Source organism: Gouania willdenowi, chromosome 22 (assembly GCF_900634775.1).
Source record: "Gouania willdenowi chromosome 22, fGouWil2.1, whole genome shotgun sequence".
NCBI lineage: Eukaryota > Metazoa > Chordata > Actinopteri > Blenniiformes > Gobiesocidae > Gouania > Gouania willdenowi.
In genome coordinates this window covers 699,856-724,746 of record NC_041065.1, presented here as the reverse complement: position 1 = coordinate 724,746, position 24,891 = coordinate 699,856, and the positions used below count along the sequence as shown (strand labels likewise).

Sequence of the window (24,891 nt, the reverse complement as noted above, 5' to 3'; positions counted from 1 at the left end):
AATATTTTGTTTCATATGATTTATGAAATATTATAGTTTTCTATATCACCAAAGTAGAAAACTCAATACATCTTGAATCTCGATATATCTCCCAGCCCTAATTACTAAATTATAAAACAGTTTAAATAAAAACGTAAATGTGTTTATGAATCACATGTGTTTATTTAATATACTTACAGTTTATATACAAGTCACATTTTATTTTATTACATATTTTATTATAATTTCTCATACTCACTCATGTGGTTCTCTGGTATTCACTAATGACTTATTAAACACATTTATTACAGACTTTACATTATTTAACACTTTATAAACAGTGTATATTTGTGGAGCTTGTGATTGGATGATTTTCATGGTGACTACGTGTTCCTTCTGCTGTGGTAGACGTTAAAATATCAGTTATTAATCTAACAGAACGTGTAACTGTGTCACATCCTGATGGTCTTTATGAAGATAAACTCTATGTTATATTTTATAACGTATTTACACCAGTTCTTAGTTTTTATCACCAGAACGTTTTCATTATCATCTCTGTTCTGTTGTTTCTGGGTTTGTTGCTGATGTCAGCACTAATCTAATGAGAACTGTCACTCAGGTCATTTCAGGAGGAAGTTCTCACGAGGCTAGAGATGGCGTTCAGTTTAGTAAGACATCTTTGATTTATTATTACATTAAATACGGGATATTACAGGAAAATAATAATACAGGAAGATGGCGGGAAAGAAGGTAAAATATGGGAGTTTCCTGCATGGCTAAAACAGAATACTAGACAGGTATGGTTCATATAGCACAGAATACAATGAAGTCATCTCAAAGTGCTTATCAATATAAAATAAATAGTAATAAAGAAAGAACTCAACAAGATCCACATGAACAAACATTTAGCGACAGTGGGAAAAAAAACAACTCCCTATTACAATTAAACGTAGGCACAGACACAGACAGACAGACACAGACAGACAGACAGACAGACAGACAGACAGACAGACAGACAGACAGACAGACAGACAGACAGACAGACAATTAACAGTTCCAGTGCCTGACCCCTGACCTTTGGTGGAATGTACAGGCTGGGTTTTGTTAAATTCTGTCAGAAATATAACAGATAAAACTGGGCTCATCCACAGCTGAAAGAAAGTTAATAAAATGGTCTTTGAATTAAAATATACTTCCTGTGTAGTTATTGTACATTAATTCCATGATTTTCCATCAATAAATAATCCTTGTTACATGGTTTAGTCTTAGATAAATTACAAATTAATTATTTCTCTTTTTTATTGATTGACAGCCCTAGATTTATAACATTTCTCATCATTCCCAGAACAGCTACAATTATCATATCATCCTCATATTATTTATAAGTATGCTTACATTTATAAAAAGCTCAGTATTTTATTTCAATGACCCAAAGACCAACCAGCAAAAAGATCAGTAGACGTCAAAGTTCATTACGTCACAAAAAAAAACCCAAAAAACTAAATTATTCCCTATAACTTGTACCCACTGGTACCATTGAACAACATTTCATTTCAGTGTGTGACGTTGACCTTCACTCAAGGTCATATTTAAGGTCAAGGTCAGTCTTCTGTTTTTCCTGCATTATTACTTTCAATTTAATTAGTAAAAAGAATAAACGTGTCAACAAATCCAGATACAAGTTGTTATTTTTGCCAAATTATTCCATATTTAATTGCCAAATACATATTTGACTTGTAAATATTAACTAAATAACTATTTTTCCAGTTAAATATCCTTTCTGCACAGTTATTAATTATATCTTTGGCTGCTGTAAGTGGATTTCCCCATCATATAATCTAATTTACACATGTACATGTAACGTAAGAATATGAACCTGTAGAACCAACAACCTACTCCTTTATTTTCTTGTTCTATCACTGGTCCAACAGTGGACTTTCTTCACTGGTGAGACACAGCAGACAGACAGAGAACCGTACAGTACAGTACGGTACGGTACGGTATGTACTCACTGTTCAATACTTGGGGACAGGTAGAGTTTGGGGAAGACTTGAGTAGCCTCAGCATCTTCAAAGCTGACTGAAAGAAGAGCCACATCCTCTCCAGGGTCCAGAGCTGTGTCCTTAAAAAGAAAGAAAACCAAACCAGTTCATTCCAGAAAAACACTGTTAATGGTAAGAAATACAACAGTGACTCAATCTGAACAAATAAAGTATGAATGAAAACAGCATTAATTAAGATTATTTATTTATAAAGATGATTTTTTAAATTTCAGTATTTGATAGAATGAAGTATGATGATTAAATCACTTTCTAATGGTTTTGCTACAGTAATAAACATTAATTTAGCCTCTCTTCCTTGTTATTCCACATCTAGATTTTTCTGGCGTTATGATGTCACAAGGTGGAAACTCCTCCTCCTGACAATCCTGGCTCCTCCTACCCTATAAGAATGTGAGCTCCTCCCTCGCAAACTACCTCACAGCTATAAAACAAACCCTGCAAAAACAGGTTATTATCACAGTAAATATCTTTACATTTAGTATATAGATAATCCAGTATATAGATAAATTGAAGAGCACTCACAACCAGTTCCATTTTTAGTATCCGTTATTATATCTCCTTTATGGGATGATCTGACATGTTTGTGACCCAGTGTGACGCAGCGGTCTTAGATGGAATATTACTGTGGTTAGATGAGTATAGAGGAGAATGACGACTGTTCATGATTAACTGCTGCTGTGATAAACACACGTGTTGGAACAGTGAGTGTGTTCACGCCCACTCATGCGTATGCATTAAGACCCAAAAAACAGCCTGTTTTTAGGAGCGCTCTTTTCAGAGGCTCAAATTCAAGAAAACAGGCAAGTTTTGGAAAAAAAAGCTTGAATACTATGTTAAGGTTCTTAGAACAAATGGAGATGGTGAAAAATAGCAGAATACTGGAGCTTTAAATCTGCTGAACAAGGAAACTTTGTCTCGTTTCGTCTTCTATAGGTGATTTTTCTGCCTTTTCCTGTGCAGGGTCACAAGGAATGCTGGAGTCTATCCCAGTAGATATAGGGCATAAGGCAGTGTAAACCCTTGGATAGGATACCAGCCTATCACAGTGCTGGATTTGATCAGATACAATCATAGAGTAGGCCACGTAGAACAATAACTTCAAGATAATTTGCTAAAAAAAAAAAGATGTAAAAGGTTGAAATTGCTGCTTTAAGCTCCACTGTTTATTGACATTGTCAGAAAAGTTTAGTGCATTGCATTGTGGGATGTGGAGTTGATGAGACGGATTAATTAATAATGGTTTGAGTCTCCTCGAAAAAAGCGCTACATAAATCCAAGACATTATTATTTCTTCTTTTTTTACTCAAAGTGTTTTTTATTCATTCTGATAGGAATACTGGGAACAAACTAGAAAAAAAATAATGTCAGCGAATCACTGTCTCTGTCCATCTACAGGACTCCACATCCCACAATGCAATGCACGAAAATGACGACAAACAAAGTTCTTACGATGGAGATGAAAACAAACTTTCAGTAAACAAAAGAGGTTTACATCGACATCTGCAACCAAAAGTAGCAAGATGTCATTGTGACTGAAAACGCTGTTAAATGATGTAAAAAAAACTGTTAAATGATGTAAAAAGCTGTTAAATATGATGTAAAAAGCTGTTAAATATGATGTAAAAAGCTGTTAAATGATGTAAAAAGCTGTTAAATGTGATGTAAAAAGCTGTTAAATGATGTAAAAAAGCTGTTATATATGATGTAAAAAGCTGTTAAATGATGTAAAAAGCTGTTAAATATGATGTAAAAAGCTGTTAAATGATGTAAAAAGCTGTTACATATGATGTAAAAAGCTGTTAAATGATGTAAAAAGCTGTTAAATGTGATGTAAAAAGCTGTTAAATTATGTAAAAAGCTGTTAAATATGATGTAAAAAGCTGTTAAATGATGTAAAAAGCTGTTAAATGATGTAAAAAGCTGCTAAATGATGTAACAACTGCGGTAAATCGCTGTAAAACCCGCTGTTAAATGATGTAAAAAGCTGCTAAATGATGTAAAAAGCTGTTAAATATGATGTAAAAAGCTGTTAAATGATGTAAAAAGCTGTTAGATGATGCAAAAAGCTGTTAAATGATGTAAAAAGCTGTTAAATGATGTAAAAAGCTGTTAAATATGATGTAAAAAGCTGTTAAATATGATGTAAAAAGCTGTTAAATATGATGTAAAAAGCTGTTAAATGATGTAAAAAGCTGTTAAATGATGTAAAAAGCTGTTAAATATGATGTAAAAAGCTGTTAAATGATGTAAAAAGCTGATAAATGATGTAAAAAGCTGATAAATGATGTAAAAAGCTGTTAAATATGATGTAAAAAGCTGTTAAATGATGTAAAAAGCTGATAAATGATGTAAAAAGCTGATAAATGATGTAAAAAGCTGTTAAATATGATGTAAAAAGCTGATAAATGATGTAAAAAGCTGATAAATGATGTAAAAAGCTGATAAATGATGTAAAAAGCTGTTAAATGATGTAAAAAGCTGTTAAATATGATGTAAAAAGCTGTTAAATGATGTAAAAAGCTGCTAAATTAGGTAAAAAGCTGTTAAATGAAGTAAAAAGCTGTTAAATGATGTAAAAAGCTGTTAAATGATGTAAAAACCTGTTAAATGTGATGTAAAAAGCTGTTAAATGATGTAAAAACCTGTTAAATGTGATGTAAAAAGCTGTTAAATATGATGTAAAAAGCTGTTAAATGATGTAAAAAGCTGATAAATGATGTAAAAAGCTGTTAAATATGATGTAAAAAGCTGTTAAATGATGTAAAAAGCTGTTAAATGATGTAAAAAGCTGTTAAATATGATGTAAAAAGCTGTTAAATGATGTAAAAAGCTGATAAATGATGTAAAAAGCTGTTAAATGATGTAAAAAGCTGATAAATGATGTAAAAAGCTGTTAAATGATGTAAAAAGCTGTTAAATGATGTAAAAAGCTGTTAAATGATGTAAAAAGCTGATAAATGATGTAAAAAGCTGTTAAATGATGTAAAAAGCTGATAAATGATGTAAAAAGCTGTTAAATGTGATGTAAAAAGCTGTTAAATGATGTAAAAAGCTGTTAAATGATGTAAAAAGCTGTTAAATGATGTAAAAAGCTGTTAAATGATGTAAAAAGCTGTTAAATGATGTAAAAAGCTGTTAAATGATGTAAAAAGCATGCCTTGTCCAGTACCTCGGTATGGACGACATTCCTCCTCATCTACTGAAACTATGCTCAGAGCAACTTGCTCCTGTTTAACAGATTTCTACATCTTGTCTCTGAGGAACTGATTGTACCAGACATTATTCTGGTTCCTAAGAAATCTCCAGTGACGTGTCTAAATGACTATCGTCCTGTGGTCCTCACGTCTGTTCTGATGAAGACTTTTGAGAGGCTTGTACTGGACTTCATTAAGAACCAGATCCATGTCGATCCGCTTCAGTTTACATACAAAGAAAACAGGAGCGTTGAGGATTTGATCTCCTTTGTTTTGAACTCTGTATAACAACATGTGGACAATGCTAAATCTCACACTAGAATGTTATTCATTGATTACAGCTCTGAATTTAATTCTCTTATCTCAGTAAAGTGGTTAAAAACTCACGTCTGTTGGTCTGAGTGATGTTTATCTTTTTAACTGGTAGATCATAGAGAATAAAAATATGTGTTTATGAGTCCTGGATCTCCTCAGGGGACATTTTAAGTTCTTTGCTTTTTACTCTGTTCACTCATGATTGTGAAGCTTCTTCTGACTCCATTTTGATCATCAAATATGCTGATGTCATCATTATTGGTCTCATCACTGAGAATGATGATTCATCTTAAAGAGCAGAAATTAAAATGTTGTTCCTGCTGAACTAAACATGTGAACTTGTTTTTGATTGTAGTCATGGTAACTCTCACACGCCTGTTGTCATTAATAATTCTCAAGTACAAATTTTCTGGGTTTAACTTTGTCTAATGACCTGAACAAAAACACTATAATCACATTATCCATAAAACTCGTCAGCGTCTCTTCTTTCTGCAGAAACTTAGAGAATGTAATAATAACTCTGAGATTCTGCTTAAGTTTTATGGCTGCACCATAGAAAGTGTGTTTGTTATAGATCTATGACTGTGTGGTTTGGTAACATCACAGCTAAAGAAAGGAGAACTCTGAACAAGGTGGTTCTCTGTGTAAAAAGCTCTGTGAGCTGTTTGTTCTGGAGGTTCTCTATGATTACAGACTCTTTAATCCAGCTCTGATAATCATCAATAACTCTTCTGGTACTGGTCACCCTGGTAAAGCCATGTTCCAGATCCTTCCCTCCAGGAGAAGATATCATTCATTGAGATGCAGAACATCTCGACACATTAACAACTTCTTCCCACAAACTGTTATTAGCTGAACAAAGCACTTTGAAGACTGTTCTTGTACTTTTATTGCTGTATTGTGTTAAGTATGTTATAAGTGTGTTTTTATCACCTCGCTTCATAATGTCAAATGTTTCCCTTTGTACTTTTACTGCGTCATGTATTTCTGTCTATTTTGGTGTTTTGTTGTCGTCGTCTCTGGTGCATTCTGGTGGATTTTTGCACAAATATTACAATGTAGTTTTTTCACTGCAAATGATAAATAAATTGAACTTGAACTTAAATGATCTAAAAATCTACTAAATGATGTAAAAATCAGGCTGAATGTTTTACTCCAATAGAAAACAATGGGATGTTTACAGACAGTAGGGCCGTGTGACATCATCAATCACATGATTTCAAGATGGAGGAACACAGGTTCTAACACTGTAAAGTAGTCCTGTTTTTAAAAGGAAATTAAATGAATATAATAGTGTTTCGTTAGACATTGATCTACTAATAAACATAGTTGGAAGACTTTAGGACACATTTGTAAAAACAGTGGAGGATCACTTTAAGATAAAGGATTTTGACACGAATAAGTGAATACAACAAGTGTGTAAATGCTACCATTTTGAAAGTGATTAAAAAAGCAAGAAACAAACTAAAAAAAAAAAAAAAAAAACCCCTAAATCTATTTTGATGCCATATTAACTTCAGCAGATGTACCATGAGGCCGAGCTGATGACTGTGAGATGTGTGAGACGATGCTGAGACCACCCGGAGCTTATTGTTAGAAAAAATAACTTTTTCTGTCTCTCTGAGATCCTAATTTCTTCTTCCATCTCTTTCTTCCCCTTAAGCATGGCTCCTTACACAGGCCGGGTCATTAGCGCAATTCCACATCAAGCCGCGTTCTGGACCATTCTATCAGCTCACTCCCTATCGAGGCTCTGTGGAGTTAATCAAATGTCTTACAGATGGTTTGAACTCATCCATATGTGCTAATTCTTGGCCGTTGTGGTGAGAGGGAACAAAACCACCATACATGATGGACATAGGCACAACCAGTCAGGAGAAAAGAAGTCTCGACGTGATCAGCTGGATTAACTCATTAAGCACGCTTTGGTACCCTTCATAGCAAAAACCATTGTGATCCTGGTATGAGAGAACTAGGCCTGTGTGGGCAAGCATTCATACTGTATTCATTCATTGAGTATTTTCAAATTAAATGAAGCTGTAATAATCCTTCGACTACTGTCTTCACATAAGAAACACATACAATAATCATTTACAATAAGATTCATAAAACCCCATTCGCCCAATTAAATGCCCTACATATGTCAAGACAATACAGTCATAGGATGGAGCCTTCATATACAGATGTATGTGATATAAACATTATAGAGTAACACAACAACATTGGAGCTCTAGTGACAGAGTTTGTCGGAGGAAGTAAAGGCGGAGCGAGTGAAAAGGAGGCAGAGAACGATGACAGATCCGTGGCCTCCAAAAGTGTCGCCTGATGAAATCAGTTCACATCAATAGAGCGTGCATCAGTAAACAAGAGGCGCTCTCTATCTCACAGCAGTGCTCGTGGCTTCTGCCACTGACGATTCAGCACAAACAGAAGCCGGCGTAGGAAACGGGCACTGACCAAGCTGTCAAGTCATGTTGTGCTTTAAAGGTGATTTAATGGATGTTTCCTGTAGACTGGGAGAACATAGTCTGACTGATGAAAAGCAACAAAAGGTGGGTGACGGTGGTCCGTTCCAAGGAAGGGTCTTTCTTTCTGTGAAATGATTCAGACTTCAGAGACTTCGGTTCCAGAAGAGAGCAGAGAGCTGTCAACAGTCATCTAGCACCAGGGACACTAACAACCCAAAAACTAAAGGCAGACCCTAAAACTTTCAGATAATGCCATTCTACATTAATGTGCTGGACAAGAAAGCCAAACTATAAATAGTTTGATTTGTCTTGTTCAGCTACAGATCAGAGTTCTACTTCTACTACTCTGTAGGACTTGACCAATCTGTAGTATTTATACTATCTTGTTTTACATTTCTTAATGTGTGCATAAGGTAGAGTTATGAAGAAAAGACGGACTAAACCGAGCATGGGTCAAGTCCTCATCGGGTCAAATTGACAGATTAGGTCCTGAGACTCCCTCCAAACAAAGATGTTTGTACATATTTTATAAAGCCGTTCTGTAGAGAACAAAGCTGCTTCTTAAGTGAATAAATTAAAAAGAAGAGAGGGCAATACGAATGATTTATGTTTATAGAAGTATGCAGTGCAGTGCACACTTTTCTTGAAGTGTTATAGCTTGACTTTATCTATTGATAAAGTTTGTGAAAATGAAGTCCTATGAGAATATAAGTGACCCTTTGAGCTGCAACAACACATTTTTCTTCTCTGTGATGAAACAAAAGCCTCCAAATGGCCATAAATACACTGGAGGGCTTGGTTATGTAAAGGGTTAGCCTTCCTTCGCTCCAGAGGCCACTGGCTGGACCTTAATGAAGCCACTTCTTTATTGGTAAGTAATGAGCACCCAAACGGCCTGGGTCAGACCCATGTGAGGTAGGGAGGGTGTCCTGCAGCTCCAGTTGGATGTTGAGGGAGTGTTTACTACACTCCTCCAGTGGATGTGACTCAAGTGCCTCAGGGTTGGTTTTAAGAAAGTGGATGAAGAGTGTGTGTGTGTGTGAGTGTGTGTAGATCAAGGTTAAAGGGTGCCTTAGAGTCAAACCCTTCCACGTGGCCGCTGCCCCCATAGTCTGTTCTTCGTTCTCTTTCCGACACACGCGACCACAGCGAGGCAGAACCGTTCCCTCGCTGCGTCCGCCCTCCCTGATGCCCCGGCCTCTGGCGTCTCCTCTGTGTCGTATGTGACAGGCTGGAGATGTGACAGCTGTCCTTACGCCAGACCAAGTCTGGCCAAAGTCACAACACACACAAACACACTCATCCGCAAAAAAAATGCTCGTACAACGAGGGACTCTACTGCAGGGCTCGTACGGAGGAGGTAAGGGCACTTTGTCCGCCTTCTTCGCCCAACTTTAAATGTCATGCTCAATGTAAGGGGGCAGCTCTGACTGACAGCAAGGTTGTTGTATGAGGACGTGTCCAGCTTCTAGGCGTGTGGCGTCCATAAGGCCCCACACTGTGGTTTAACTTAAGCACAGATCTGTAGATACCAGAGACAAGCTGGATGTCTGAAATACAGCAGATCTTTAGTTTAATTAGGCTTCACTGTGGAACATAGTTGGAATCAGGGCAAAAAAATGAACACAAGGGTCATTAAATGTCATTTCAACAAATGTTCAGGACATCACGCACGCTAAAAAAAATTCTGAATTTTTTACTAATTATTTTGTGATTATTCAATATTCTCATTGTAAATGTTTAGTTTGATCTGATCAATACTTTGAGAGTTATGGATAATGTAGTGGGGGGGGATGTCCTTATTGTTTTTCCATGTTCATCTTCCAATATGTCAGGAACTCCAGCACATAGGAAAGGTAAATATGTTATAGTAATAAACTCCACTTACTCTCTCAAAGAAACACCAAAAAAAGAGAAAACATGTAGAACATGGAAAATATGTTAATAATCAATTATGTTTTAAAAAATAAATGTTTTTCTGATGCAATGTTTTTCATATTTTTTATGTTACGAGTAAAAAACTAATACACAATAACTGATTATAGGACACAAAGCCAAGCTATATTGGCCTCATGTAAAGGATTTTTAAATATTCACAAGTGTGTGAAATAAACCCAAAGTTTGGGTCCAAAATTTTAAAAAAAAGTTTTATTTTATCTCAAGAAAGAGTAACCTTTGTACTATAAATTAAAATAGAGATCACATTTTTTCTTACACTCCTAAAGAGCCAATAAAGATATCTGGTGGACATGTCAGCTCCTCTAAATAGTCAGTGTGTGTTTGGGTCTGGAACATGTTCAGTAAACTACTTAGCATATGTCTCAGCTCCCTGTAACATGATCAGCATAGAGCTATGAACATAGACTGTTCACATCACTAATGATTAGTCACATACAGTATCTCACAAAAGTGAGTACACCCCTACCATTTCTGCAAATATTTAATTATATCTATTCATGGGACAACACTGAAGAAATGACACTTTGATACATTGTAAAGTAGTCAGTGTACAGTTTATATAACAGTGTAAATGTACTGTCCTCTCACAATAACTAAACACAGCCATTAATGTCTAAACTGCTGAGTACACCTCTAAATGAAACTGTACACATGGAGCCCACATGACTTTCCAGCACTGCCTTAACCCTCATGTGCATGGAGGTCACCAGAGCTTCACAGGTTGTCAATAGAATCCTCAACCACTCCTCCATGATGACATCACAGAGCTGGTGGATGTTAGAAACCTTGCACTCTTCCACCTTCCATTTGAGGATGTCCCACAGACGCTCAATAGGGTTTAGGTCTGGAGACACGCTTGGCCAGTCCATCACTTTACCCTCAGCTTCTTCAGCTAGGCAGTGGTCTCCTTGGAGGTGTGTTTGGGCTATGTGGGTCATTGTGGCCCAGTGGGGATCGTGCTCTGCTTCAGTATGTCACACAGCATGTTGGCATTCATGGGTCCCTCATTGAACTGTAGCTCCCCAGTGCTAGCAGCACTCAAACAGCCCTAGACCATGACACTACCGCCACCATGCTTGACTGTAGTACTCCTGTTGTACTCCTCACCTGGTTGCTGCCATACACGCTTGACACCATCTGAACCAAATAAGTTTAAGGTTTAGACATTAATGGCGTGTGTTGAGTTATTGTGAGGGGACAGTACATTTACACTGTTATATAAACTGTACACTGACTACTTTACAATGTATCAAAGTGTCATTTCTTCAGTGTTGTGCAGAAATCGGAGGGGTGTACTCACTTTTGTGAGATACTGTATATGCATTTGTTCTGGAAATATGAACTAATGTTTTTTTTTTTTTTTTTTGAGTGGGAATGTAAGAAAAAATCAGATTTGTTTAATTTATAGTATAAAGGTTACTCTTTATTGGGATATAAAACAATTTTTCCATTTTTATTGTGGACCCTATTTTTGGTTTATTTCACCACTAATGATTATTAAAATCCTTTACATGAGGCTATTGTATCTTAGCTAATTATTTATTGTTTATCCCACAAGTTTATAACAGTTAGAAAAAGCTCTAATTAGATCTAAATAATAAATAGAGTTAATTTGTTTCTTTAGTCTGTTTTTTATCTCTAGAAACCATTTTTTTCTGAAAACTTTCTCCAAAAATCACAACCAAAACAAAAACCACTTTAACAGTTGAGTTAATGGAAGCGCTGTGTCAGCAAGTCAACACTTCCATTTCAAAAGCAGGTTAAATATGCTTTTTGTGAAGAACTTTACAATCAATACAAGTCACAAATCTGTGATTTAAAAAAACCAAATGTCCATGATGGTGTGCTACACATAGTGCTAATCATACTGCTGCAGTTATTTAACTGCCAAACCACGGGACAGGCAGTTTGTTCAGCTCTATTCAGACATGTGGCAGCTATTATCATGAACAATGAGAGAGCAGTTAAGGGTAAGACACTTTGACATACCAACGTGTTCCACCTTTGTGTAAATAACATCATAGCTTGGCTAATTTCAGGTTTGCGTCAAAAAGACAAGCTTCTAAAATGCTTTGCTGGGATAATGAAATCATCAACTTTAAGTAACAGCAAAGAATTAATACATTTCATCACGTAAGCAGACTTTTGACTTTTCCAAAGCTAACTGTGCAGACAACCAACAAGGAGCAAAGCATTACACTTCCCTGCTTTGAATGTATAAAACATTTTAGTATGACACTGATAAAAAGTAAAAATAGACCAATATTCTGCACGGCTGATAATATCAACCCAACTTTGGCATTTTTACAATTCCACTGATAAACACACTCCTTTGGTTGTTGTTCAACCAACACTCTCTGTTTGAAGTCAACACTTGTGATGTGTAACAGCAGCTGTGTTTCCATAATACCTGGAAATGTGCAAAATCTAAATATCAATAAAAACTGGTAATGGAAACATATGATTTTTGAAAAAATACTCAAATATCGCTAAAAGGTTTTGATGCTTTCATGAGGAGGAATTTCAGATGTTTTGATATTGAAATGTGTCACAAAAGCTCCATGGAAACACTTTAATACCTGGTCACATGACCACGTCTCTCCGAGTAAACATGACGCGGTACGTGTGGACAGAAGAGGAGATCCCAACATTTATTATTATTAGACTTAAAGGAGACATACCATACATTTAAATCCTTCCATTTTACATATAAATCATACAGTTATGGTCTATATAAAGCAGAACTGAAATGCTTGGGTCTGAATTCCTTATTATTATAGCTCCACCCCTTTTCTGATGGCTTCTTAGAGCAACTCGTTTTGGTGCTGTCTCTTTAAATGCAAATGAGACACTTCATACCCCGCCCCCTCTCGGTTCAACTCCACCCTGCTCGGCCATTTTTGTAGTTTGATAGAAGAGATACGACTATGTAGCGGAGCATAAACTTTTTATTCATACGTTATTTACAAAATGTCAACAACGTTAGACTTGTCCATCCAGCCTTACATGTTCCAGCCAGAGTCTGACCCAGTGGAGTGAGATGAAAATGAAGATGATGAACTTGCAGAACCCTAACAAGTGAGCTAACACAAGCACCGAGCTAACGCTAGCGCCAAGCTAACGTCACGAAATGCATTTTAATACAGTCTTTTCAAAGACAAAAATGTCAAAATGAAATGACTAATGAAAACTTTAGACTTAAATTAAATCACGTAGGCCATATCATCAAGGATCTAAAACGAGCACACAGCGCTAACATATGAAGACGGTGCAACTGCTAATGCTAACAAAACAATGACAGGGACGTCTTATCATCACTTTTTAGCGTTATTTACAGCTTACCGAAGTGCTCTGTTCATCGTCTCCAAAGATAGAAGGAATTGAACCCTCAATCAGACAAAGTCTTTCTGTAAATCCTTCTTTATACTGGTGGAGGTTGATGAAGCAGTCATCATTGAAGTGCTTCACACACACAAAAATGACCTTATCCACAGATGTGGTACATTTCTATAAAAAATAAAACTCAACCAGACACTTTGAAAAGGTTCTGATGCTGGGAGACGGTGTAATGAAGCGTGTGGGTTACTACATCCAACAACCCAACATTTAGACTTATCCTCTCGTAACTTCTGCATCCTGGAGCTTGGACTACAAAATAAAAGCCAGAAATAAAAATGGTGGATTGCTCAAAGTGTTGGACCTGGAGTTGATGAACTAATTTGGCAGTTCTGCTGCAAATACTGTGATGTAATAGTTCAAAAAACGTAATAGAGAATAGAAAAATCTAAACAGATTAAAAAATATGATCAAAACAGAATATAAAGATATCAATGGAGCACCTGAAGAAACTAATTTGAACTTTTCTGTACTTCTAAACACTATAAATATACAACAAAATGCAAAATTTGACTGGGTTATGTTACCTTGGTTACCAAAATACACCATCAATTTCATTGTGATTTTCCAAGAAAAAAAGGGGTACCCATACATTTGGAAAGGAATGAAAGTTAGATCATTTAGAGATAAATTATGACAGAAGTTTAAGTAATTCTTCATGTATTTGGTTCAAATGTTCTTGTGAAAGAAAAGTGGAAGAGATGTACAGTGTTAAGTTATAAAGTCCATTTATGCTGAGTCAGGAGTTTTCCACGGGGCTAAAAGGTAAAGCCTAAACCGGCTCAACGTGTTTGATAATACTTGGACCTTTCAGCTTAAAGCAGTCTGTGAATGTAGAGCTTGTTTGTTTGTCTCAGCTTTTCATCACTTTGACAAAGACTGATGGGGGGGGGGCAGAGGGGGGGTTACACAGTGTCAAGATGGACGCTCCCAAATGTCTTTCAGCATCACTTTAAGTGTTCTACAAACAAAGAGAGAAAGGGATGAGGCTTCTAATGTGCCTGCTGCTCATGAGCAAAGCGGTGTTTAAACCAGCAGCTTTAAGAGTGGTCCAATAGATGATTAACCTGTGGCCACATAGTCTGGGCTTTATTTTGACACCAGGACAATGAGCCACACACGTTCCACCTGTAGGGGTGTAGTGTGCAGCTAGGCACACCCTACCCGTTACCACGGTTACCAAAGCTTTAGTGCACCGGGTGTGTTTGTAAAGTGGAGTCTCCAAACATGCTTCATTGTGTGTGTGTGTGTGTGTGTTACTAAAGAGAACACTAGTATATTATCATGATGGGTGTGCCAACAAATGATAATCTTGAAGCAGTCGTTGGATTCCATTGAAACTACAGGGTTAGGGTTAACCCTAACCCTAACCCTAACCCAATAATATTCTTCAAATGAATAATATACATAAATGATTTAGCATTGCAGCGTGTTCAGCTCTTTGACTCACTATGATTTAAATGCTGTAAAATACTTTTCATGGTGTGAAAACTGTGATAAAGTCTATTTCTAGTCCATTTACATTCATATCTTTAAACTTATTTTAAATGTACCCCATTTATTTATCCACTCATCTACTGTACCTGCTTATCCTGTAAAGCAGGGGTCCTCAACCTTGGGTCAGGACCCCATTTGTAGTCACGAGACACTGGAAGGGGGTCGCCAGATGCCTTCAAGAAACCAAGAATATTTTCTGAACAATTTAAGCCCATTTTTACCCTTTTTCTACAACTCCACTGAACTGGCATATTTGAACTAGTGCTGTCAATAGGTTAAAAAAATAGTGAAATTAATTAATCATTCTCTGTAATTTATTAATCTAATTAATCTATTTTTTAATCACAGCTGAAAATTGCTGAGAAATGCCCTCAACTTGAGGTGTTTTCATTTACATTACATTATTGTGGCAGATATAACATTGATATATAACAGTGTCTTTATAAAGTCATTTATTGTTTTTAACAGAGAACAGATGAAAACATAGTTGTTTACATTCCTTTCTATGTGAGTTCAAAGGTTACGTGTCTTATTGATGTGTACTTTAGTCAATCTCTAAATAATATAAAGTATAAATATGTTGTGCTATACAGTAAGTTAGTACATGATAAACAGTGAGAAGACTTTTCTGACATGAAACTTGTTGCTTTTTCTCTCCTATATATATATATTATTATATATATATATATATATATTATACAGTGAGTTTGTTCATTTGTCAGTCACACCATGCTAGCAGCATGTAGCAGCTAGCACTGTCAGAGTGTCCGCGCTCGCTGTCCGTGCTAGCTGTCTGTGCTAGCTGTCCGTGCTAGCTGTCTGTGCTAGCTGTCCGTGCTAGCTGTCTGTGTTAGCTGTCCGTGCTAGCTGTCCGTGCTAGCTGTCTGTGCTAGCTGTCTGTGCTAGCTGTCTGTGCTAGCTGTCCGTGCTAGTTGTTAGTGCTTGCTGTCCGTGCTAGCTGCTACATGTTTAGCATTGCAGTGGTAGTGCAGGCTACAAAGCTCCAGTGATAAGAAAAACTCTTTCTTGCATTGTTTGTACACAACTAGGCTTTAGTTTTCCATACGGTGTTTTTTTAAACACCAAAATTATCATAAACAAAACTGAGCAGATCAACATTCTCCCGTCTGTTATTGTAGATGCTGACTTTATGGATGGACCCAAAAAAGCTCTCCCCTTTACTCCCCCTTATAGGCTGTGTCTGCACACGTCAATCAATCAATCAATCAATCAATCAATCAATCAATCAATCAATCAATCTTTATTTGTATAGCGCCAAATCATAACCGATGGTATCTCAAGACACTTTACAGTAGAGCAGTCTTAAGGACGGACTCTTCATTTTATGGATACACACATATGCATATATACGTATATACACATACATATGTATCCCACACCCAACATGAATTCATCATGGCGGCAAGGAAAACCTTCTGTGATGAAGGGCTCTCACTGAACAAATATTCATGTAAATATAAACATTGCTATGGCTGAATCAGAAAGCCATGCAGGTCTGGGAGAACATGTAAAAAGCAAAGAGATAATGACGCTAACAGGGTTAGCACACTGTGAGTCACTGATGTTAACCAAGGCTACAGAGGGACTAATTGTTTCTATATTTATAAGTTATTTACTTGGATGTTAATCACAACATCTATTGTTAAACAGACGGTGTAAAGTAAAAGTGAGTCTCCAGCTCCATGTGATGACAGTGAAACTACGTCTACGGCCAAAACAGCTGACCACATGACTCATGACCATATGAGTAAATACACTACCTTCCACAGAGCCTGATGACAAACCCACAGGGTCAATAGTTCACTCATACAGAAAAACACAGAGTTTAAAATGAAGGTGTTACAGTGCAACACGTTCAAATATATGATCTTATTCGTCTGCATGACCACGGGCGTCTAACGGAGGACCATCGTTTGCAGCCAACAGCCAAAATATTTACGTGTTTTCATGACAACAGCTGGCAGAGAGCCAACAGATGAGCTGGTGAAATGACACCATGACAGTCATGTGTTAGATAGTGTCACTGATAGCATGACACAGCTATGATCCAGTCTGTGTACGTGATGCTGGGCCTAAAAACCACCACAGGTGATTCAAGGGTAGATGTACTGTAAATAACTATATCTGTGTATTACAGTTACAGAAATACATGCTCTATAATCATAGTGATAAACATAAATACATACACTGTAATCATAGTGATAAACATAAATACATACACTATAATCATAGTGATAAACATAAATACATACACTATAATCATAGTGATAAACATAAATACATACACTATAATCAGTGAAAAACATAAATACATACACTATAATCATAGTGATAAACATAAATACATACACTATAATCATAGTGATAAACATAAATACATACACTATAATCATAGTGATAAACATAAATACATACACTATAATCATAGTGATAAACATAAATACATGCTCTATAATCATAGTGATAAACATAAATACATACACTATAATCATAGTGATAAACATAAATACATACACTATAATCATAGTGATAAACATAAATACATACAGTATAATCATAGTGATAAACATAAATACATACACTATAATCATAGTGATAAACATAAATACATACAGTATAATCATAGTGATAAACATAAATACATACACTGTAATCATAGTGATAAACATAAATACATACACTATAATCATAGTGATAAACATAAATACATACACTATAATCATAGTTATAAACATAAATACATACACTATAATCAGTGAAAAACATAAATACATACACTATAATCATAGTGATAAATATAAATACATACACTATAATCATAGTGATAAACATAAATACATACACTATAATCATAGTGATAAACATAAATACATACACTATAATCATAGTGATAAACATAAATACATACACTATAATCATAGTGATAAACATAAATACATACAGTATAATCATAGTGATAAACATAAATACATACACTATAATCATAGTGATAAACATAAATACATACACTATAATCATAGTGATAAACATAAATACATACAGTATAATCATAGTGATAAACATAAATACATACACTATAATCATAGTGATAAACATAAATACATACACTATAATCATAGTGATAAACATAAATACATACAGTATAATCATAGTGATAAACATAAATACATACACTGTAATCATAGTGATAAACATAAATACATACACTATAATCATAGTGATAAACATAAATACATACACTATAATCATAGTGATAAACATAAATACATACACTATAATCATAGTGATAAACATAAATACATACAGTATAATCAGTGAAAAACATAAATACATACACTATAATCATAGTGATAAACATAAATACATACACTATATTAATGGTGATAAATATAAATACATACACTATATTAATGGTGATAAATATAAATACATGCACTATATTAATGGTGATAAATATGACTACATGCACTATATTAATGGTGATAAATATAAATACATACACTATATTAATGGTGATAAATATAAATACATACACTATATTAATGGTGATAAACATGACTACATACACTATATTCATGTCCATGACACACAATAGTGACCTGAAGTTCAACTCATGTGTTCATCAAGTCAAAGAGATCCTTTTATTAGGCGTTATCAGAGCTTTTAATGCCACAAACAGCCATTGAGACGCTAAAAATATGAATAGTGACTAAAGAGAAGCAGAGGGCTCCCATCACGTGGGGACTGTGGCATTTTGTGGGGCCGATGATTGAAATTGCATTAGCATTGCTTCAGTGCCAGTGTTGCAGGGTGTTTTTGTCCTGCTGCTCTGGTAATGAGCCATTCCGCTCATTTAAACAACAAAAGTCTCAGACACCCACTTGAGACCCATAGAATGCTGGGCTTAAATAACCATGAAATACAATTCCAAGTCATTGATTTGATTAAAGAAAAAAAAAAAAAAAAAAAATTCAGGCAAATTTGTTTCGGGTGTAAGAAACTACTAATTGGTAGAGCTGGTACAAAGCTGCAAAACTGTTATTATCTGATCTGACATCATTTAACACAGGGACGACATATACAACTTCTCGTTCTTCTTTATTTACGGTATCAGGTTCGACTCCCATAGATGTTTTAATGCCAAAAGTTTAAGCAGGTCAGGAAGACGTTTAGATGATCTCAGCAAAAATGTGAAACCACTCTGTGCTCACTTTACAAAATAAATTCATTTCAGTCTTTGACACTCACCAAAGACTAGATTTAGTTATATTTGAGTCTTTTAGTTGAGTTTTATTTTAGTCCTTTGATATCAGCTGTTTTTTCTGACCAAGACAGGAGGGTTAAAGATAATAACGCTAGTAGCTAAAGCTGACCGCGGGAAAAATAATCTACCAATCATAGTTATTATCGTGGCCGTTCCCGCTGTGGAGTCATCCAGTCATAAAGAGTATAGACATTTCATTGATAAACCAATGAAGGCAGTGAGTGGTTGTGAACCAGCTGGTCCACTGTCATCTTTTACATCATGTTGTTACCCGTTCATTGTTCAGTTCTTCTTTAAATTACGTCACAAAATAAAGGTTTGTCGACAAAACGTTTTAGTCTAAGTTATCGTCAGAATCTCTTTGTAGTTCCACATCAAAGGATAATGTGTCCTATCCACTGATGCAGGTGGAACAAAGTAAATCATGGGATTTTTAAGCAAACAGTTATTGATATTTACAATGGTGTAAACCAGTGGTCTCCAACCCCTGGGCCAGTGGGTGAATTTGTACCGGGTCACACAGAAAGAATACATAACTTACATTAATTCCGTTTTCTTTATTATCTGAGAACAATGTTTTATTTTGTAAAATGACCGTATTCTCTCTGCTACTACTGTCTAACAGAGAAACATGCACTTTATATTTGTTTTTGTGGCGTATCTTATGTTGAAGGCATGTGTAACCTTAACCCTGCTAATAAAGTTGTATACAGTGGATTCACATTTATTATTATATTTAGAAAATGTTTTTTTTTGCCACATCTTAAAAGTTGGTCTGTGAAAAACGGTTGGGGAGCGCTGGTGTAGACTACATCTAGGATACATGTGGTTGTAGAGCTTATTGGTATGTAGTGGGTGAACAAAGGGCACAGCTAATAAAGGAACATAGACACACACCATATAGAGATGAACATTTCTCCTGGGGCCATGTCGTAGTACATATTCTATAGTTACATGAAAAGTGAGTGACAGCAGGGCCAATGTGAAGGGAGGTGAAAAGGGCAAAGGATTAGAAAACAACATCTAACGGTGTAAGAACAAACAACTCATATAGATAGTGTTTAACTTAAAAGACATCCAGGGCAGGAAGTAGGCAGGAAGTAGGCAGGAAGTAGGCCAGCTGGAAGTAATGCCATGGAGGCGTGGGGTACAGTGAAGGGAGGGGGTCAAAGACAGAGAATATGTGAAAACCTCAAACACTCAGTGGGGGTCCATAGAGGTGGGTAAAAACACAGCGTGGGTGAGAATGAAAGGGTGAACACGACATGTTCAACAGGATGAAAATGTGACCTTTTTTTAAATCCACAAGTCATAATGGAGTCAGTGGAACACTAGGGCTGAGCAACGACCAAAACATCCAACCTTTATCCAACCTCTTCTTTGTCTGATAAATGTTCAGTGAAACCTACGACACGCTTTCACCAGAACATTGAATTACAGATATTTAAAGCAACAGGACCATAATTATTTTACCCTAAAAGTCAGTTTTTGGCTCTAAACTAGGGCTGGGTATCGTACCTCACGATACGATATATTAGCATTGAGGTGCTAACTGCTACATGTTATCATTGAGGTGTTAGCACTGAAGTGCTAACTTCTACATGTGATCATTGAGGTGTTAGCTGTTACATGTTAGTATTGAGGTGCTAACTGCTACATGTTTAAAATTGAGGTGCGAGCTGCTATATGTTTAGCATTGAGGTGCTAGCTGCTACATATTTAGCATTGAGGTGTTAGCTGCTACATATTTAGCATTGAGGTGTTAGCTGCTACACATTTAGTATTGATGTGTTAGCTGCTACATATTTAGCATTGAGGTGTTAGCTGTTACATATTTAGCATTGAGGTGTTAGCTGCTACATATTTAGCATTGAGGTGTTAGCTGCTACATATTTAGCATTGAGGTGCTAACTGCTACATATTTAGCATTAAGGTGTTAGCTGCTACATGTTAAGCATTAAGGTGTTAGCTGCTACATGTTTAGCATTGAGGTGTTAGTTTATACATATTTAGCATTGAGGTTCTAGCTGCTACATATTTAGCATTGAGGTGTTAGCTGCTACATGTTTAGCATTGAGGTGTTAGCTGCTACATATTTAGCATTGAGGTGTTAGCTGCTACATATTTAGCATTGAGGTGCTAGCTGCTATATATTTAGCATTGAGGTGTTAGCTGCTACATATTTAGCATTGATGTGTTAGCTGCTACATATTTAACATTGAGGTGTTAGCTGCTACATATTTAGCATTGAGGTGTTAGCTGCTAAATATTTAGCATTGATGTGTTAGCTGCTACATGTTTAGCATTGAGGTGTTAGCTGCTACATATTTAGCATTGAGGTGTTAGCTGCTTCATATTTAGCATTGAGGTGCTAGCTGCTATATATTTAGCATTGAGGTGCTAGCTGCTACATATTTAGCATTGAGGTGTTAGCTGCTACATATTTAGCATTGATGTGTTAGCTGCTACATATTTAGCATTGATGTGTTAGCTGCTACATATTTAGAATTGAGGTGTTAGCTGCTACATATTTAGTATTGATGTGTTAGCTGCTACATATTTAGCATTGAGGTGTTAGCTGTTACATATTTAGCATTGAGGTGTTAGCTGCTACATATTTAGCATTGAGGTGTTAGCTGTTACATATTTAGCATTGAGGTGTTAGCTGCTACATATTTAGCATTGAGGTGTTAGCTGCTACATATTTAGCATTGATGTGTTAGCTGCTACATATTTAGCATTGAGGTGTTAGCTGTTACATATTTAGCATTGAGGTGTTAGCTGTTACATATTTAGCATTGAGGTGTTAGCTGCTACATATTTAGCATTGAGGTGTTAGCTGCTACATATTTAGCATTGATGTGTTAGCTGCTACATATTTAGCATTGAGGTGTTAGCTGTTACATATTTAGCATTGAGGTGTTAGCTGCTACATATTTAGCACTGAGGTGTTAGCTGCTACATGTTTGATGAAGCACAGTAACGACTTCTCTGGTTCTCCTGTTTATTGTGTTGTGCTCTGTGCATCAGTATTATGGATAAACCAGGAACTCATGAAATGAAAAAGGTTCCACACTGTTTGGAGTGAAAAAAAAAGCGATTAACTGCAATTTCTGTAATTAATTAATTGCAATTAACACATTAAAGATCCAGCTGTAATAAATATACTCAACAAGGAGGAGGCATTAAAGTGCAGTTTCAGCCTCACGTGACCTCACATTTCCTTTTCTGTCCATCCTGAACGCTCTGCTCATTAATGTATGTGTTGTTTGTAGAGCGGCTCTGTACCACTGTAGAGTAAAACATATTCAGAGCGTCTGATGGAATATTATGAGTATGTCTGAGGAGTTACAGGCGCTGCCATAGCAATCATTTTTCTTTTCTTTGGTGTTTTTGTCTTCTAAAAAAAACAACAACAAAACCAAACAAACAAATAAACGACATCAAGCATCCCCAAAGCACAGATGAGAAAAGGAAATATGTACTTCCTGTGAACGATGATGTCATGAAGCAAGCGGTGACTCAACCACAGCTCAGTGTGTTTTTGTTAGTTCTGTTTTTGGTCATGTGTGAAAATAAATCCATACATCAAAGGCAAACAGTGACTTTAGTCATCACATGTTTCCACACCTTGCTCTGCTAGGACGAGTAAAGACGTGATAGGTCGAATGTGTTACACTCATCATCTTCATCTCCATCAAAGTCGCAGGAAGTAGAATTTGTCAAAGTGTTTCAAACAAAAGGAATTTAAGGTTGGATCAGATTGGTTCATTTAAAAGAGACATGTAAACAAACATGATTAAAAAAAGTCAGAATTAGTCAGAATTAGTCAGAAAGCTATTTTTCATCTGTAGTCTCCTGGTCAAGATGTAAAAAAAACATAAAAACACAAACATGACAATACATTTACAAGTCTTTGATTATTACTGTGTATATAACTAATAATATAAATAATTCAGTTGTAGATATTTCAAAATCACAAATTCAATAAAACTACAATATTTTTCGGGCTGCCAAAGTTTTCCCACGTTTATATCACAAGAATGCATTCATTTTTTATTGCAAATTATGGAAGAAAATCCCAATTAAAAAAAAAAACACAAACTTGCAATTTCTCACAAATTATTCTAGCAAATTACACAAAAATTTGTGACAAATGTTTCATGTTTACCTAGAGTTTAAATTCAACGCACAAGTGAACAAAACGAGAGTTATATCTGACTTATATCAAATGAAGGCCATTGTTCCCTTTATCTAGTTTGTTATATTGTTGTTGTTTTTATCTAAAACAGTCTAGTTTGATCACACACACACACACACACACACGCGCACACACACACACACACACACACACACACACACACACACACACACACACGCACACACTACTAGTAAAACGCTAACCGTACTGTTACACTCCGTTGTTCTTGATATGTTCACAGCCAGATTGTTTACATTTTTTAAATAGATTTTAATCTGGTGATCCACTCTGTAGGTAGAGCCTGACTGATAAATACCACTACAGAATATTTCACCTGTAAAATGTATCTATTAATAAGAAATATGATTCAAAAACTCAATACTAAAATCAACAGCATTGATGGGCAACTCTCTGGAAACAAAAGCAGTTAATGTAATAAAATATACTAAGAATAGGATGAACTAAACATGTGGATAGAACGTTTCCAGACCAGATAGGATGTATAGCAGATCTATGTCTATATTCTGAGAGAGTAGGTGGAGCTTATTACTATACCATATTTACCTTTCTATGTGATGGAGTTACTGACATATTGGAAGATAAACATGGAAAATAAATAAGGACACACCCCCCTCACTATATTATCCATATCTATCAAGTATTGATCAGATCAAACTAAACATATATTGAATGTTATTGATAAATCATGCAACAAATGGTAAAGATTTCAGAATTTTTGGTGACTGAACTGTGTGGAACATTAGCAGAGATGCTAAAGTAAAAGTACAGATACTTGAATAAAAATGACTCTGGTTAAAGTAAAAGTAGTGAAGTTGCTCTCGAACATAAGTCAAATGATAAACATACGTACATGCTACTAAATGTACTTAAGTAAAAAAGTAAAATGTAAAACACATTTCATATATTTAATTTGTAGAAAACTGTTACATAGAAACAAGTTGTTAACTTTGAACAGAGACTTTATCATTAATAACATTTGTAAATAAAATGAATTAAGAAAAGAATAATACAAATGCTGAATTAAACCTAGATTAACTCTTAACTTTTTAAAAACTGTCTGACAACTACCAACATTTTTCATTTAGCCTCAAGACAATCATGTTCTCCAGGTTTGTGGAATGGAGGCGTGGCCTCTTCTGTCTGTTGGTGACAGTTTTTTAACGTCATGATGTCATCTTCAAAGATCTTTAACGTAAGGAGCTCATTTTTAAATGGAATGAGAAGAAAGTTCAGAGATTTGTTTTAAAACATAACGACTAAAAGAATAAAAATACTCAAGTACAGTAACAACATACTAGTCAGCTCTGGCCTTTAGTTGTAATGATATAATATATAACTACATTACATTTTAATAGAGTTATGTTCAGACATAAAACAGAAGCGTTTATTTAAAGGAGAAATAATGATGACGCTGTGATTTTGAATTCATGTCCAGAATAAATGAATATGATTTATGTTCCATGTTTAATGAGTATCTGTGTAAAACTACAGCCTGGTACATGACTACAGTTAG

General features: G+C 35.6%; 1 protein-coding gene across 1 annotated transcript in view; it reads right to left on the bottom strand.

The window, feature by feature from the left end:
- Positions 1–1,895: 1,895 nt before the first annotated feature.
- Positions 1,896–24,891, bottom strand: part of LOC114456242 (BRISC and BRCA1-A complex member 2-like) — a 112,691-nt gene continuing 89,695 nt past the window's right edge. Inside the window, exons 7-8 of the mRNA XM_028437883.1 lie at positions 1,992–2,101; positions 1,896–1,923 (exon numbers count right to left, since the gene is read on the bottom strand). Of these exons, the coding sequence (XP_028293684.1) occupies positions 1,896–1,923; positions 1,992–2,101 (138 nt within the window). The remainder of the gene's footprint in view (positions 1,924–1,991; positions 2,102–24,891) is intronic.